Below are 13,637 nucleotides of genomic sequence, written 5' to 3'. Positions count from 1 at the left end.
AGAGATTGCAAATCGGCCAGGTGTCAGTCAAACTCGAGAGGTCATACCATGGATACGTAAACCAGTCGTTGGCTGCGTCCGAGGCTACTGCTTTGGTTCGTTTGCCTCTTTCCTTGGGGCGATTCAGAGATACTGCTTGTTATCGAATTTCAGACTCGTTGACCCCTTCTTTATAATCCTGTCAGGAGGCGGATGTGAGCTTCTCATGGCTTTGGACTCAGCATACGCAGGAGAGAGTGCTCAATTTGGCCAACCCGAGGTCAAGATTGGCCTTATTCCAGGTGTGTTTAAGATACCACATCTATTGTCAACTGGTGTTGCTGAATCAAACGGTACGCAAACACCATTCAATGATAGGTGATGGAGGCACTCAACGCTTCCCTCGAGCAATCGGAAAGGCTAAAGCAATGGAAATGGTCTTGTCTGCTCGAAGATTGAATGCCTACGAAGCAGAAAAGGCTGGCCTAGTCGCTCGAGTTTTCCCAGATAACATTGTCCTTGACGAGACCATCAAGGTGAGCGACACATTTTACTCAGTGCATCGCTAGAAGTGATGCCTGACATTGTTTGTGTTAAAACTTTACAGCTGGCTGACGAGTTCTGTGATATGCCTCCAATCACTCTGGCTTGGTAAGAATTAGTTCATTTTCACGGAATGCTACACAGTACCCAAATTTGACAAATTCCTTTCTAGCTGCAAGGAATCTATCAATGCCTCCTTTGAACTACCTTTGCAGGAGGGTTTGTTAACCGAACGCCGCATTTCTGCCATTGTTTATGGCACTACTGATCGCCTTGAAGGAATGACTGCCTTTGTGGAGAAGAGACAACCAAAGGTTTGTTATTCGTCCCCAACTTTCGCACACGTCTACCAACGAACGGTAACCGTCTTTCACTTAGTTCACCAACTCGTAAGGACTTTGAGTCAGCAGTATGGCGTCACATAAATGCAAAATTGTTATCAAGTAAATAAATAAAAGTCCGAATGTTAAATGGTTAAAGGTGCGCTTATAGAATTGTACAAATTGACGAATTTGTAAACTAAACACCGAAAGTTGTTTACAACTTGTCGGTCGTCGTCGTTTGGGGGATCCTATTTGGGGTCTATGAATTTAGAGGTGCTGCTTTTTGGTGTAGATTATTGCTATAGATCGCTTTAAAATACATTTTTTGCATCACTTCGAAAAAAAGTCCCCTCGCCCGGGATCGAACCAGGGACATCCTGATGAGAGCACAGGTAAGGACTACTATTACAGTCAGACGCTCTTCCAACTGAGCTACAAGGGGGCTTCAAACGTTGATAAGAGAGGAATTCAGAAGTTCGGCTGTACAGTTATTTGTTGGTCACTCAAGTCGGTTAAAATGGCCGCAATTTTTTTTTGGGAGGTGGTTGTAAGTTTAGGGGTAACATATGGGAAGTAATTAGCAACTTTAGTGGGTTTTAAGTGTTGTGTTAATCGTAAATTTGAGGGACTAATCCCAATAAAATGCATGAGCCAAAACTGCTATAAAAGTTATGAACTGTACTGCTAGGGACATCCTGGATCAAGTCCGTATATACACAAAATTCTAGAACAGATGACATTGCCCAAAACACAAAGTTCCCTCGAGGAACTACCTTCTACTTCCTCGGAAGCCGCCGTTTTTATACAACCCTGCTAGTAAGAGTATTGACGTGAAGAGGTTCTATAATGTAAAGAAAATCGGGAGTTTTGAGTCAGAGAGGGAGATTACTCAAAGATAACCGATAAGTTAGACTTGCGGTTATCTTCCTAAACTCAAGAATTCAGTGTTTATTGCTCTCTGGATGTTGGAATGTTCTGGTTGTCTCGTAGGTTTGTAATTGCGTCTTTTCTTACGCACGAGTGATGCTCCAGAAGCTGCACTGTCATATGAGGTGGCCGCTTGTTACGGAGAGCTGGTTGGACGACGCATTCTTGAGAGCCATTTATTCCAATTGAAGATTCGCGAGTAACTGTCATGTACTCCCTAACTTTGCCATTATTTAAAAGCATTCCAAACCTCGTCCTCGAACTAGTCTGAGCATTCTAGCGAAAGTACAAGCAGTCACTAGATAGTTTCAACAAACTGGTTTATCGGAAAACTTGAATGGATTCGATTAAAATCTGTACTCTTTATCTCTATCATTTTAATACCCCTTCGAAGCAAATCGGGTGGTTCTAATTCTATGTCTATTCTATAGAGTCGATCCAGACTCATTACGAAGATTCTTTTCAAACGAGACTGTTGTGCCCATGTGCCTGACAAGAGCAACCACAGTTCCATCACTGTTCTGGAGGTACATGTCTACCTCATGACGCCCATTGACTAGGAATCGAGTCTGGGTACGTTGAGCAATCCAGTCGCCGGTTGGCTTGGCCTTGAATTGAATGGATAGCTCCTACGAGAATTTAAAGTAAAGATTTGGTAAGATACCACAACACTCTCTAGATTGCTGTGCCTTACCATTGTTGGGAACCATGAGCGACCACCCAAGAAGGCTGTTCCATATCGTGCGATATTTGGAAAGACAGCTAAAGTAATCAAAGATTCAGTTACGACATGTTTTGAAGTGGTCAAATAGGACAAACGTACCATCAGCAAAGAAAGTGATGTTCTTGAAATCTTGGGCTCTATTGCCGACTAATCTAATCCACCCCAATGACTGAGCTAAATTTTGTGGTCCTGGCTGGAAATCTGATCCAAAGAAGTCTGGAGTGGACGGATCGTTCCTAAACTCGTAATGATGGTGTACGAATGTGTTACCCTCCTGACTAACTGCTCTTTGTTTGCATTGGGATACTGGAGCTGGAAGGGCGGGGACATCGAATATTTTGGTAGCTCCCTTCTCGAGATCTAAATTGCCGAATGTACAAATCATGGTGATCCGTAAGGTCTCTTGGCCCGAGGTTTCTTTCTGCTTTAAATACATCTGACAGGTAGAGTAGAGCTTTCCACGTTTTATGTCCGTGATTTCTATTCGGAATGGAGCTGCTTTTCGACTCGGTCGAAGGTAGAAAGCGTGGCAAGAAATAGGATGAGGATGCTTATCACCAAAGTACTTCATTGCTGCCGACATCAAGATGGAAATCATGTAACCTCCGTGCGGAACCTCACCCACGGCTACAGAAATGATGCGTCAGCAATTTCATAGACTCATAAGCGACGTCTACACAGTCAGACCAGAGAGCCAGGATCGACAACACGTCAGCCGATGCATTCTGCAGCTTCAAGGATGACGTAGCAGCAGTCGGATCATGCACAATTTGCAAATTCACGAAGTTCAATATAGTGACGAAATTGAGACGATTGTGATCTAGAAACTTACACCACTATGAAACAAGAGTAAGAGAGTGATCTGAAACGATAGTCACGTTCAAATAACTCACATCGTTGGATACAGTTCCAATGATAACCGCTCCATCAGCAGTCCTCTCCAGAATTGTGCCCTCGGTAACCCGGTCGAATTCGTGCATGGTACTTTAAGAGAGCGAAACTGGTAATTTACTAATCGAGGAGCTCTTGCTTTGACAAGTTTCCCCGTGCTTTGCCTGTTCGAAGTGGTTCCTACAAATTGAGAGAACCACGTTCCAAACATCGTTCCCATCCATTGAAGACAGAGCGACAAGCAGACTCTCTTTCGGCCAAGGCCATATTTCGTGAACAATAAAAAGGGCGATTCGGCCAGGACAAGGTAAATGAGAGGGGAGAGCTCATCAGACGGGAAAATGTCATGACATTGTCATTTGACGTGTTTGTGTTGAACTTTGTGAATCTGAAGAGGAAGCATATTTTCACTTGATATTAGCATCAAATTTGCTACCGTCTTCCTTTTCTTCAATTGGTTGTCAAATGTGTCAGAAATCGCGACATTAAAGCCCAACGTCAAACCACAACAACGCAAGCTCAGAAGCTCAACTTTCTTACCATGTTTTAGGATCAGTATAAAATGGCCAGCTCACAACCAAAGCCCTCGCCTCCAGCTCCAGTTGAAGAAGTCGACCCAGCTGTATTGGCAGAACAAGCAGCTCGTACTGTCTTTGTTGGCAACTTGCCATACACTGCAACTGAGGATGAATTGACTCACATCTTCTCGGTCGCCGGAGCAGTGTACGTGTTCTAAACAATCGCTTGCTATACTACATACCCACCAGCTGTACTGTGCTTGAAAGAAACGGTCCCCAAACACTCACGCATTTACACCATCATACACTATAGAACTGAAGTCAATCTTGTCAAACGTGGCACCATGCCGCTTGGATTTGCTTTTGTCCGCTTCGCCACTCCCGATGAAGCTCACCAAGCAGTAGAGAGCTGTAATAAATCAGATGTACAAGGCCGCCAAATCAATGTCGAATTGTCTCGATTGCGTCTACCTGGTGAAGAGAGGCCTCCAAGACGTGGTGGATTCCGTGGTCGAGGTCGTGGTGGACGCTTCCGTGGTGGTCGATCCAGAGGCCGTGGTGGTGCCAGCAGAGTTGATGGCAATGAAGAGCATCAAGCTGCACCTCAATATGATCAAGATGATCAAGGTGGTGCTGATCTTGAAGACCCATCTGCCAGAGGACGAGGACGTGGACGAGGGAGAGGACGTGGCCCTCGTCGAGGTGTAAGTTAGCTATCTAGCTTACATTGCGCAATCGCATCCTGTCTGTGATTCTAAATACTAATCATTTCTCAAATTTTGCAGCGTGGAGGACGACGAGGTGGTGGTGAAGCCGGTGGAGCTGATGAATATGCTGCACCGGTTGAACCTCAAGCACCTGTATCTGCACCACAACAAAGTGGAGCCCCTCGAGGCCGTGGTCCTCGAACCCGAGGTGCACCATCATCAGCTCCAGTAGCCAATGCTTCTGCTCCAGCTGCTCGAGTTGACGATGCTGAACATGACGAACCAAGTCGAGGTCGCGGTGTAAGTTCAATTTAATCGAGATTAGACAGTTTATCTAGAGTGTTTTTGTTCTTTCAACATTTTGAACCCACCATGTTATTATGTATTTTAGCGTGGACGAGGTCGTGGAGGTCCAAGAAGGACTCCTCGAGGCATCCCAGAAGGTCCAGATTCTCAAACAATCTTGTTTGTTGCCAACCTACCCTTCAAAGTCACTGATGCAGACTTGATGGGTATCTTTGGTGATTATAACCCCGTCTCTGGTCATGTTGTCACCAATCCATACAATGGTCGATCAAAAGGATTTGGATTTGTTGAAGTCAAGTCTCATGCTGATCAACAACGTGTATTGGATGAATTGGTCAATATTGTAGTTGAAGAACGTACTCTGTCCATCAAGGTTCATTCTTTGCACGTTATTGTTTGGTTTTTTTTTTTGTTTCATCTGACAATTTAACACTCTTGAAATCTATAGGTCGCAAAGGAGCAACAACAACCCAGACCTCAAGAAACTGCATGAAGTGTCGGGAATCAAGAATTGAGTCAAAAAAGAGCAGATAAACGGAAAAAGGAAACCGAAAAAGGAAATGCAAGACTCTTTTATTAAACCAAAAAAAAATGTTTGTAAAACGCCTGTAAATTCTCACAATTATAGTCATAACTGCAAAAGGAGCCTTGTCAACTTATGGCGATGCCGTAGTACACAACCCTCTTGTGAAGGCCTTTAAATTCGCGATTCGAATAGGCTCTTGAGTAAAGTTCAAATTGCATATATTGATTTCAACACCAAACTATAAAACACTTTTTAAATGGAGAGATACTGTGGTATATAATTGACTAACGACTACTCGATGTCAAAATGATTGACGACTCTTGACAATCCCTTGAACAGAGGCTAGCTCTATTCAAAGACCTCAAAGAGTCCCCACTACCCACACTTCCATCACAACCAACTATCTTTTTCCACCTCGCAACACAACGACCCTCCCAACAATCTAAATGTACAACAATAAAAGCTAAAACAAGAGTCCAATAACCAAAAATGTAAAATGCGTCGATGAGAATTATCATAAGATATGCCTGTTTTAAGGGAGATGGGGTATGGTGATGATCATGATGATGGATAAATGAGGATATAATAACTGCATTTTGTGACCCCTGTTTTTAATTCATCTCGACTTCTTCAGGAGTCATGGATGACGTAGACGAGGTGGATGCTAGAGATACCAGCGATGTCGTAGACGACGAGCCTTTAAGTGTAGTAGCTTTGCATCCTCCTCGTTGGGTATTATGACGGACCAGAGCGTCCTGGCGACTGAATTCCTTGCCGCATGAGACGCACTGGTGACGGATACCAGAGTGGATCCTAAGCAGATAAAAGCATTGTTACTTTACAAGCTGCATTGATACGGCTGAAAACAAGTATAATCGACTCACCTCTCATGTCTGCGGAGGTCATGTTTCCTGGTAAAGACCGAAGGACAATGTTCACATACAAACGAGGCAGCATCACCAGATCGACCTCTCCTCGTGAACACAGACCTCTTCGATCCAGGTCCCATTCGCTCTAACTTTACATCGGCCTGTTCAGTTTTTACGGATTCGAGTTCAATAGAAGGTGTCAATTCAGCTGAAGCGTCTTCTTCAATATAACCGTTATCTTCATCCGTCATTACGTTTGGTGATGCACATCGTCTGGTTGCTATGGAGTCGTCGTTACCACCTTCTTGGGTTATGGTTTCGGGTAATAAGAGGGCAACTCCGAGCCCCACGTTTACGCTGCTTGATTGCGAGCCTGATCCACCGCTTGATACTATCGGTGTTGCTGGAGGAGTGATTGGAGCTGTTGGTGATGTTTTGCTGCTTACTTGTCGTGGTGATTGTGACGAGCCAGAGGACGATGGTGTTTGTGGGGATCCATTTCCGGGTATTGGTGGTTGTTGTTGTTGTTGTAGTATTACTTGATTGTACATTACAGGTAGTGGATATATCGGACAACCACAGCTGTAGCGAGGGATATGCATTGGATATTGTTGTTGGTACATGAGGGGATGAGGAGGTGGCATATGACTGTGTGCTGGTTGACCATTTGGTTGCATTATGGGTATTTGTTGTGGCATTTGCTGCATTTGGGGTATATGTGGCATCGACTGCTGCTGTTGGTGGGAAGCATATCGACCTGACGACGTTATCGGTATGGGCCTCGGAACCAATAATGGAACTCCAGACATACTAGATGGCATAGACATAGGCATACCGTGTTGTTGCTGCTTGCTCAAGTCGTATGGCATCTGCTGGTATGAAGGAACAGACCCTGGAAGCATACCGGTTCCTAAAACAAAACCGCGTCAAAAAATTAATTGTTCATACCATGTGAAAAAGGAAGCGAGGAACGCGCGAACAATGGACTGCCAAGTGATTACACGATAAGAAAAGTAATAAGCTCACCGGAAAGCGTCCTCATACGTCCATAAGTTGGGTACATGGAGCCAGACATGGTTCTTCGGTTACGTATATTTCCTTGAGCCGGCAAGGAAGAACCACCCAAAGACGGTGAGTCAGGCGACATGGATCCAGGAGGCGTGATACCGGATCCATTAGCATAAGGATTATATTCATCCATAACCTCCTGGTTAAAGAATGGATGCGTCGGATGGACCATCATCGGCGTGTTGATTCCAACAGGAGGAAAGTATTCATAACCTCCTTCCATCATAATCACATTGCTGGAAGATGCCATGCATTCCGGACAATCGCATCGACTGCTATCGTATACCATTGTGGGTATCATAGGGGAGACATCGGGACTTATCGGCCGTGAACCCACGTGTTGTTTAAAAGCAGCTGGCAAGTAGTATAATTCCTCTGTCTTGACTTCAGTACGCCAATGATCATTATCGCTCAAGTGTAAAGACTCGAAATCCAACGAAATTGCTGTTGTATGACCAAGATGTTTTGTGTGCTGCGATTCTGAATCTAACGAGACCATGGTTGGTGAAGTAACATCTCTTTCCGATAAGCTGCTACCAGTTGAAATCGATGACGATCCATGCGATGAGACTTCTACGCTCGCATGGTCGTGAGCTAGGTTTGGATCCAATAGTGATGTAAAATCCGAGCCAAAGCGATGCATGTGGTGAGCTTCTAATATAGTATCCTGGTAGTAATTTGCAACGTGAGGCATTACTGCCTTTTGCTCTAATAACGGTCCACAAGGCGTCGTCAGCTAATCAAATAATATAATGCTTTTGAAGAATTTTTGCTTGTGAAACCAGCTCATTATTTCCTACCGATATTGAATCTCAGCTCCTGTATATATCAGCTACCAGTGAAAAAGAATAGTTGCTCGTAGGTTGGAGCTTTCTTAGGACTCTGATCTTGGGGAATTGGGTCAACTGACACTGAACGGCTGTCCTGTGATTCTTGAGGTCGTTTCTAGCTTCGGATGGCTCATGTGCGAAGAAGTGCCCACTCTAGTTGAGCCCTGGTCTTTAAAAAGGCAGGACCCCTTACAAACAATCGATTAATACAAATACAAGAGCTGAGTAAAAATCTCCACACAGAAAATTCCAATTGTAGATGGATTTTCAGAAACTATAACCAGTTGGGCGTATGGTTCATCAAGAGAGTATAAACTTTATTTATGGAGTTTGTCTATTCGAGAGATAAGAGACTTGATACGGGCATCGAGCGCTTCGACATTCGATTGGACTACATTTGCGTTATCTTTTACAGCATCCTGGAGTCTAGTGACGGACTCACCAATGTTGCTGGCAGACTCTGTGACATGGTTTTGTTCTATTGCAAGCGTCCGAAGAGATTCTGCAAACACGGCAGCTTCTGTATGTAAAGATCGTAGTGATTGAAGGCGAGACAATAGATGGGGGACAAGGCTAACTATAGGATCCAGCTTCTCCAACGTGTTGAAGAGATGTTTGACTCGTTGTTCGTTATCATTACTATTATTATGACTGGCGCTGTGAGGCGGTTCTTGGCTAGGGTGACTTGTTCCAGTCATATCAAGACCATAAACAGACGAGTGCAGAGCCAGAGAAGATTCAAGATGTTCCTTCTTTTTAGCTTCAGCCAAACGCTCTAATTCTATAGTGATGGATTTGACCCGTCTAGACACAGTCTCGAGCTTCCGAGGTTGAGTCAGCAGAGTCAATTGAGTTTCGAATCGCTCCATAGCAGCCATGAGGGATCCAGACTCAAGTAATAGTGGCATAGCTGTGTTCCCATCACCATTATTCAGTCCATCATCTAGATACGATATACCAATTACTCGTTCGAGGTTTGTGATTCGAGATTCCAGAGAGCCTAGGTTTGACAATTGGGTCAACCGAGCAGTTTCGGGAGCATAATACAATTCATATGTTACATGTTGATCGGATCTAGCTATTTTTTGGGTAGTTTGTGAAGATACTGGAGCTTCGGCCTGTTTTATCGGTTGTGCTACGGATGGTACAGATTTATCCTTGAAGGCTCGTAATTGAGCTACAAGTGCTTTACTTAATTCAGCTTGTTTAATCAATGATCCACTACCATCTTCTAATGAGGGAGCGTCACGACCAGATACTCCAGTCGACTTTGCCAAGTTGCTCAAATCAGTCTGCAAGGCAGAGATCTGATCCAGCAGAGCAAGTTGCGAGACAGCGGGCTTGGTTTCACTATTTAAATTACTACTATTTATATTATCTGCAGCGGGACCATTACTAGCATCGCCATCTCGTTGAATCTCTTCTTCTAGCTCTTGGACTTCGTAGACCAGCCTTCGAAGCCTTTGCAATCGAGATTCCTTTGGCTTGCGAGCATCAATATTGGTATTATCGGTATGATCGAGTAGATCAAACTCGTATTCATCGGCATCAGGCATACGTCGGGTGTGATAGGTTCTGTAATGCGCAGGCTTTTTACGTCTTCCTACACGACCCGAAAAGTCAGCATCTGTAGCATCAATTTGCGAGTTTGCGAATCTAGCCGTAGCTTCGGCTGGTATGATACGAGTCTTGATGATGCCTGATTGTTGCTGCTGTTCATCGTCGACATGTGGATGATGCAATGGTACAGATGTTGTTGAAGATGGAGAAGGAGGTGGTTTTACATGATCATTAACTAGTTCTGCTGGATCTGGAGCGTCTGTTTCGAATACATCTTGGCCAGTATCAATGTCTGGCAGGATATCCACATATTTGGACATTTCCGTAAAGCTTTCAACCTGATCTTGACATGAAACATCAATTAGTAAAGCAAATTTACGCGAATAGTATGACTCTGGATTATTTGCCAACCTCTGCGAGTCTCGCTTCCTTGCGTGGACACGTACAATCAGTCGAAACAAAACAGTTTTACTCTTGTCACAATCACAGTCAGAACAAACAACGAGAAGAGCGCTATACCAACAATGCCTCACGAAACAAGCAACCGATTGACTGCAGCCATGTCGATTTTGAATCGACCCGCACGCTCGGTCGAATGGCCAAAGACGGGAGACCGTCACTCATACCTATCTGAGATCTTTGGTTCCAATGTATTTCCCATGGAGTACTTGCAATCCAATCTTCCTCGAGTTGTATTCGACCGTTTCGTGGATCAAGTCAATGTAAGTCGTGAACATAAGACCGGCATCATGATGAATGGCTTTACCATTTTGCTGCCGTTGTTTTATTTGATTCAACTGTCAGAGCAATACAATCATAGCACTATACTAATTATATACGATTTTTTCGTGTATTTATCATAGGGTCATCAAGCTATTGACAAGGCTACCGCCAATGCCGTTGCCGAAAAGGTCTGCAAGTGGGCAATGGACAAGGGTGCCACGGTTAGTAAACAGCATGGCTCCCATGAAACATCTCGCTCTTAACACGGATTCACCAAATGCAGCACTTTACTCATTCATTCCAACCTCAAACTGGTCTTACTGCTGAGAAACATGACAATTTCTTGGATTTGAGGAAGAGTGACAACTTGGGTCTTGATCAAGTAAGACAAACTTTGGATTTTGATGGCCTCGGAATTGCTTGGAATCACTCATTCTTGAAAATCATCTAGTGGAAGCCCATTGATCGACTCTCTGGATCTCAACTCATCCAGTCCGAACCTGATGCATCTTCCTTCCCTAACGGTGGTATGAGAAGCACTTTTGAAGCTCGTGGATACACCATCTGGGACACTGGCAGGTAGGCAAATATCAAAGTTCATTGTTTATTCCACGTTGGCAACGAATTGTGGAGCCTCAAATCATTCGACACGTGATAGTCCAATGTACTTGCGAAATGGTCCATATGATACCAAGGTCTTGATCATCCCTGCCGTCTTTATCGGATATAATGGTGAAGCATTGGATGAAAAGACCATCTTGCTTCGATCTTCAGATGCCTTGAATGTCGCAGCCACAAAGCTCTTGCACTTGATTGGTGACAAGGACGTAAAATACGTCGGCACCACATTGGGTACCGAACAGGAATACTTCCTCATCGACCGTAGTGTATACCAGATGCGTCCTGATCTCAAAATCACTGGTCGTACTCTGATTGGTACCGTCCCACCCAAACATCAACAATTGGAAGACCACTACTTTGGTGCTATCCCTTCTCGTGTCTTGGCTACCATGGCTGAAGCAGAGTTGGAATTATTCAAGCTGGGTGTCCCTGTAAAAACTCGTCACAATGAAGTAGCACCAAATCAATTCGAGTTGGCACCCATCTTTGAAGAGGCTTCCTTGGCTGTCGACCACAACTTGTTGACTATGGAAACATTGCATCAAGTTGCTCATCGTCATGGGCTCAAGGTTTGTGACTGTTGATATTGCGTTTGTTCACACCTCAAACGAATCGGGGTTGATTCGAGTTTCCTTTTTGGTTCTAGGTCTTGTTCCATGAAAAGCCATTCAAAGGTGTCAATGGAAGTGGTAAACACTGTAACTGGTCCATGGCTACTAGCACTGGCGTCAACTTGCTTGATCCTACGTTGAAGCCTGAAACCAACTACCGCTTCCTGCTCTTCTTGGTTGCTACATTGGATGCTGTATACAAACACGGTGGCTTACTTCGATGTGGTATTGCTTCTGCATCCAACGAACATCGTCTAGGTGCCAACGAAGGTATGTGGGTTTGCTTGATTTGTCATCAAAAGGTCATCAATGTTCTACGAAGATTGGCAGCTCCCTTTCAAATTTACAACTCACTACCTCCCCTTCACCATTAGCTCCTCCTGGTATTGTCTCTGCCTTCTTGGGTGCCCACTTGTCTGAAGTATTAGATGCTATTGAAGAAGGTCGACCAGTCAACATGGCTACTCAACCTCACAACGCATCAGTCAAGGTTGGCGGTACCATCCTAAATCTCAGTATCTCTACTCTACCTGAGATTGCTCGTGACTTGACTGACCGTAATCGTACTTCATCTTTTGCCTTCACTGGCAACAAGTTTGAATTCCGAGCTGTCGGATCTAAACAATCTCCATCTTTCCCAATGGCTATATTGAATGCTGCTGTATCTCGATCCATTACTGAAGTCACTGAAGCATTGACCAAACAAATGGGTAGTAAAGCTACAGCATCTACTGAAGACATTATGGCTGTAGTCAAAACATATATTCAGTCAACAAAGAACATTCGATTTGAAGGCAACGGATACTCAAATGAATGGGTAAGCATCCGGTTTCTTTTCTAATGCTTTGGACTGTATCTCTGTGAAGATGTTTCAGAGTTGACCTTTTTGAAACCAAACTTAGGTCGTTGAAGCTGAAAAGCGGGGTTTGCCCAACATCAAAGCTTGCCCAGTGGCATTCCGACAATTGCTTGACCCTAAGCATGTCAAACTCTTGACTAGATTGGGTATCTTGAGCGAGGCTGAAATCAAGTCTCGATTCCACATCTTGATGGAAAAGTATGCCAAGGATTTGTTGATTGAAGGCAACACTTTGAAGTCTATGGTTGCTCAAGGTGTCTTGCCTTCCGCCTTTGCTTATCGCATGGTATGTGTTTGCATGTGGCGTTGGATGATTTCGAGCCATTGGTGGATATAGGGTCGCAGTGTCTTGTAGTACCAGCGTGACGCACATGCTTGCATTTTGGTCTACAATCGTCCGGCTTGGCCTTTGTTCTTTGTGATTTGTGTGTTGTTATCAATCTTGCGGCAAAATGTCTTGTTACTGATAAGGAATTTGTTGAATTAGAACTTGTCTACTACTGTTGCCAATCTCAAGTCAGCAGGTTTGGATGTATCTTCAGCCCCTGAAGTCCGTATCCTCAAAGAGGTTGCGGTCTTGGCAAATGAGCTCCAAGCTTCTCAGGACAAACTGATTGCCCTGTTGGACAAGATCCATGCCAATGATGATCCTGAACATCAAGCTGATCTCTGCAGTCAGCAATTGACTGGATTGATGGATGAAATCCGTGACAAGGTTGACAAGTAAGTAATGCGCTTGTTGGAATGTGTTTCTAGCTTAGTTTGAATGTCGGCTTTGATAAGCCCTTATATAACAACTCTGTAATCATGGGTGATGGCTAATTGTTGGTTCTCTCATCATAGTCTTGAAAACATTGTCGCCGATCAACACTGGATCTACCCCAAATACTCTGAACTTCTCTTCTAAGTTGAAAGAAGTTTCTATCGAGTCCAATATTTTACCAAAAGATGGGAGTTCAAAATGATATAGAGCAAGTCTCTTTCGCTGAAAAAATAGAAATAAATTCAAGTCTAAAACATTATATTTACTTGCTCGACAGCTTTATAATATA

The 13,637-nt window shown here is 44.0% G+C and overlaps 3 protein-coding genes across 3 annotated transcripts; 2 read left to right on the top strand and 1 right to left on the bottom strand.

The window, feature by feature from the left end:
- Nucleotides 1-3,949: 3,949 nt before the first annotated feature.
- Nucleotides 3,950-5,411, top strand: SmJEL517_g04966 (uncharacterized protein; the record flags this gene model as incomplete). Its single annotated transcript, XM_031170894.1, has 5 exons — nt 3,950-4,110; nt 4,219-4,609; nt 4,691-4,912; nt 5,004-5,291; nt 5,367-5,411. The coding sequence occupies 5 exons, from the start codon at nt 3,950-3,952 to the stop codon at nt 5,409-5,411; spliced, it is 1,107 nt and encodes a 368-aa protein (XP_031023140.1).
- A 3,117-nt stretch (nt 5,412-8,528) lies between these two features.
- On the bottom strand, nt 8,529-10,091 carry SmJEL517_g04965 (uncharacterized protein; the record flags this gene model as incomplete). Its single annotated transcript, XM_031170893.1, has 1 exon — nt 8,529-10,091. One exon carries the CDS (start codon nt 10,089-10,091, stop codon nt 8,529-8,531), a length of 1,563 nt encoding a protein of 520 aa, XP_031023139.1.
- Nucleotides 10,092-10,295: 204 nt separating this feature from the next.
- GLN1 (glutamine synthetase) lies at nt 10,296-13,492 on the top strand (the record flags this gene model as incomplete). Its single annotated transcript, XM_031170892.1, has 10 exons — nt 10,296-10,493; nt 10,635-10,715; nt 10,778-10,876; nt 10,946-11,073; nt 11,153-11,684; nt 11,762-11,996; nt 12,101-12,543; nt 12,629-12,871; nt 13,073-13,308; nt 13,429-13,492. The coding sequence occupies 10 exons, from the start codon at nt 10,296-10,298 to the stop codon at nt 13,490-13,492; spliced, it is 2,259 nt and encodes a 752-aa protein (XP_031023138.1).
- Between the last annotated feature and the right edge of the window lie 145 nt (nt 13,493-13,637).

The sequence above is a fragment of the Synchytrium microbalum genome (genome assembly GCF_006535985.1).
Source record: "Synchytrium microbalum strain JEL517 chromosome Unknown SmJEL517_scf0039, whole genome shotgun sequence".
Lineage (NCBI taxonomy): Eukaryota > Fungi > Chytridiomycota > Chytridiomycetes > Synchytriales > Synchytriaceae > Synchytrium > Synchytrium microbalum.
The sequence above is the reverse complement of the archived record's forward strand: the minus strand, read 5'-3'. Positions and strand labels throughout refer to the sequence as shown.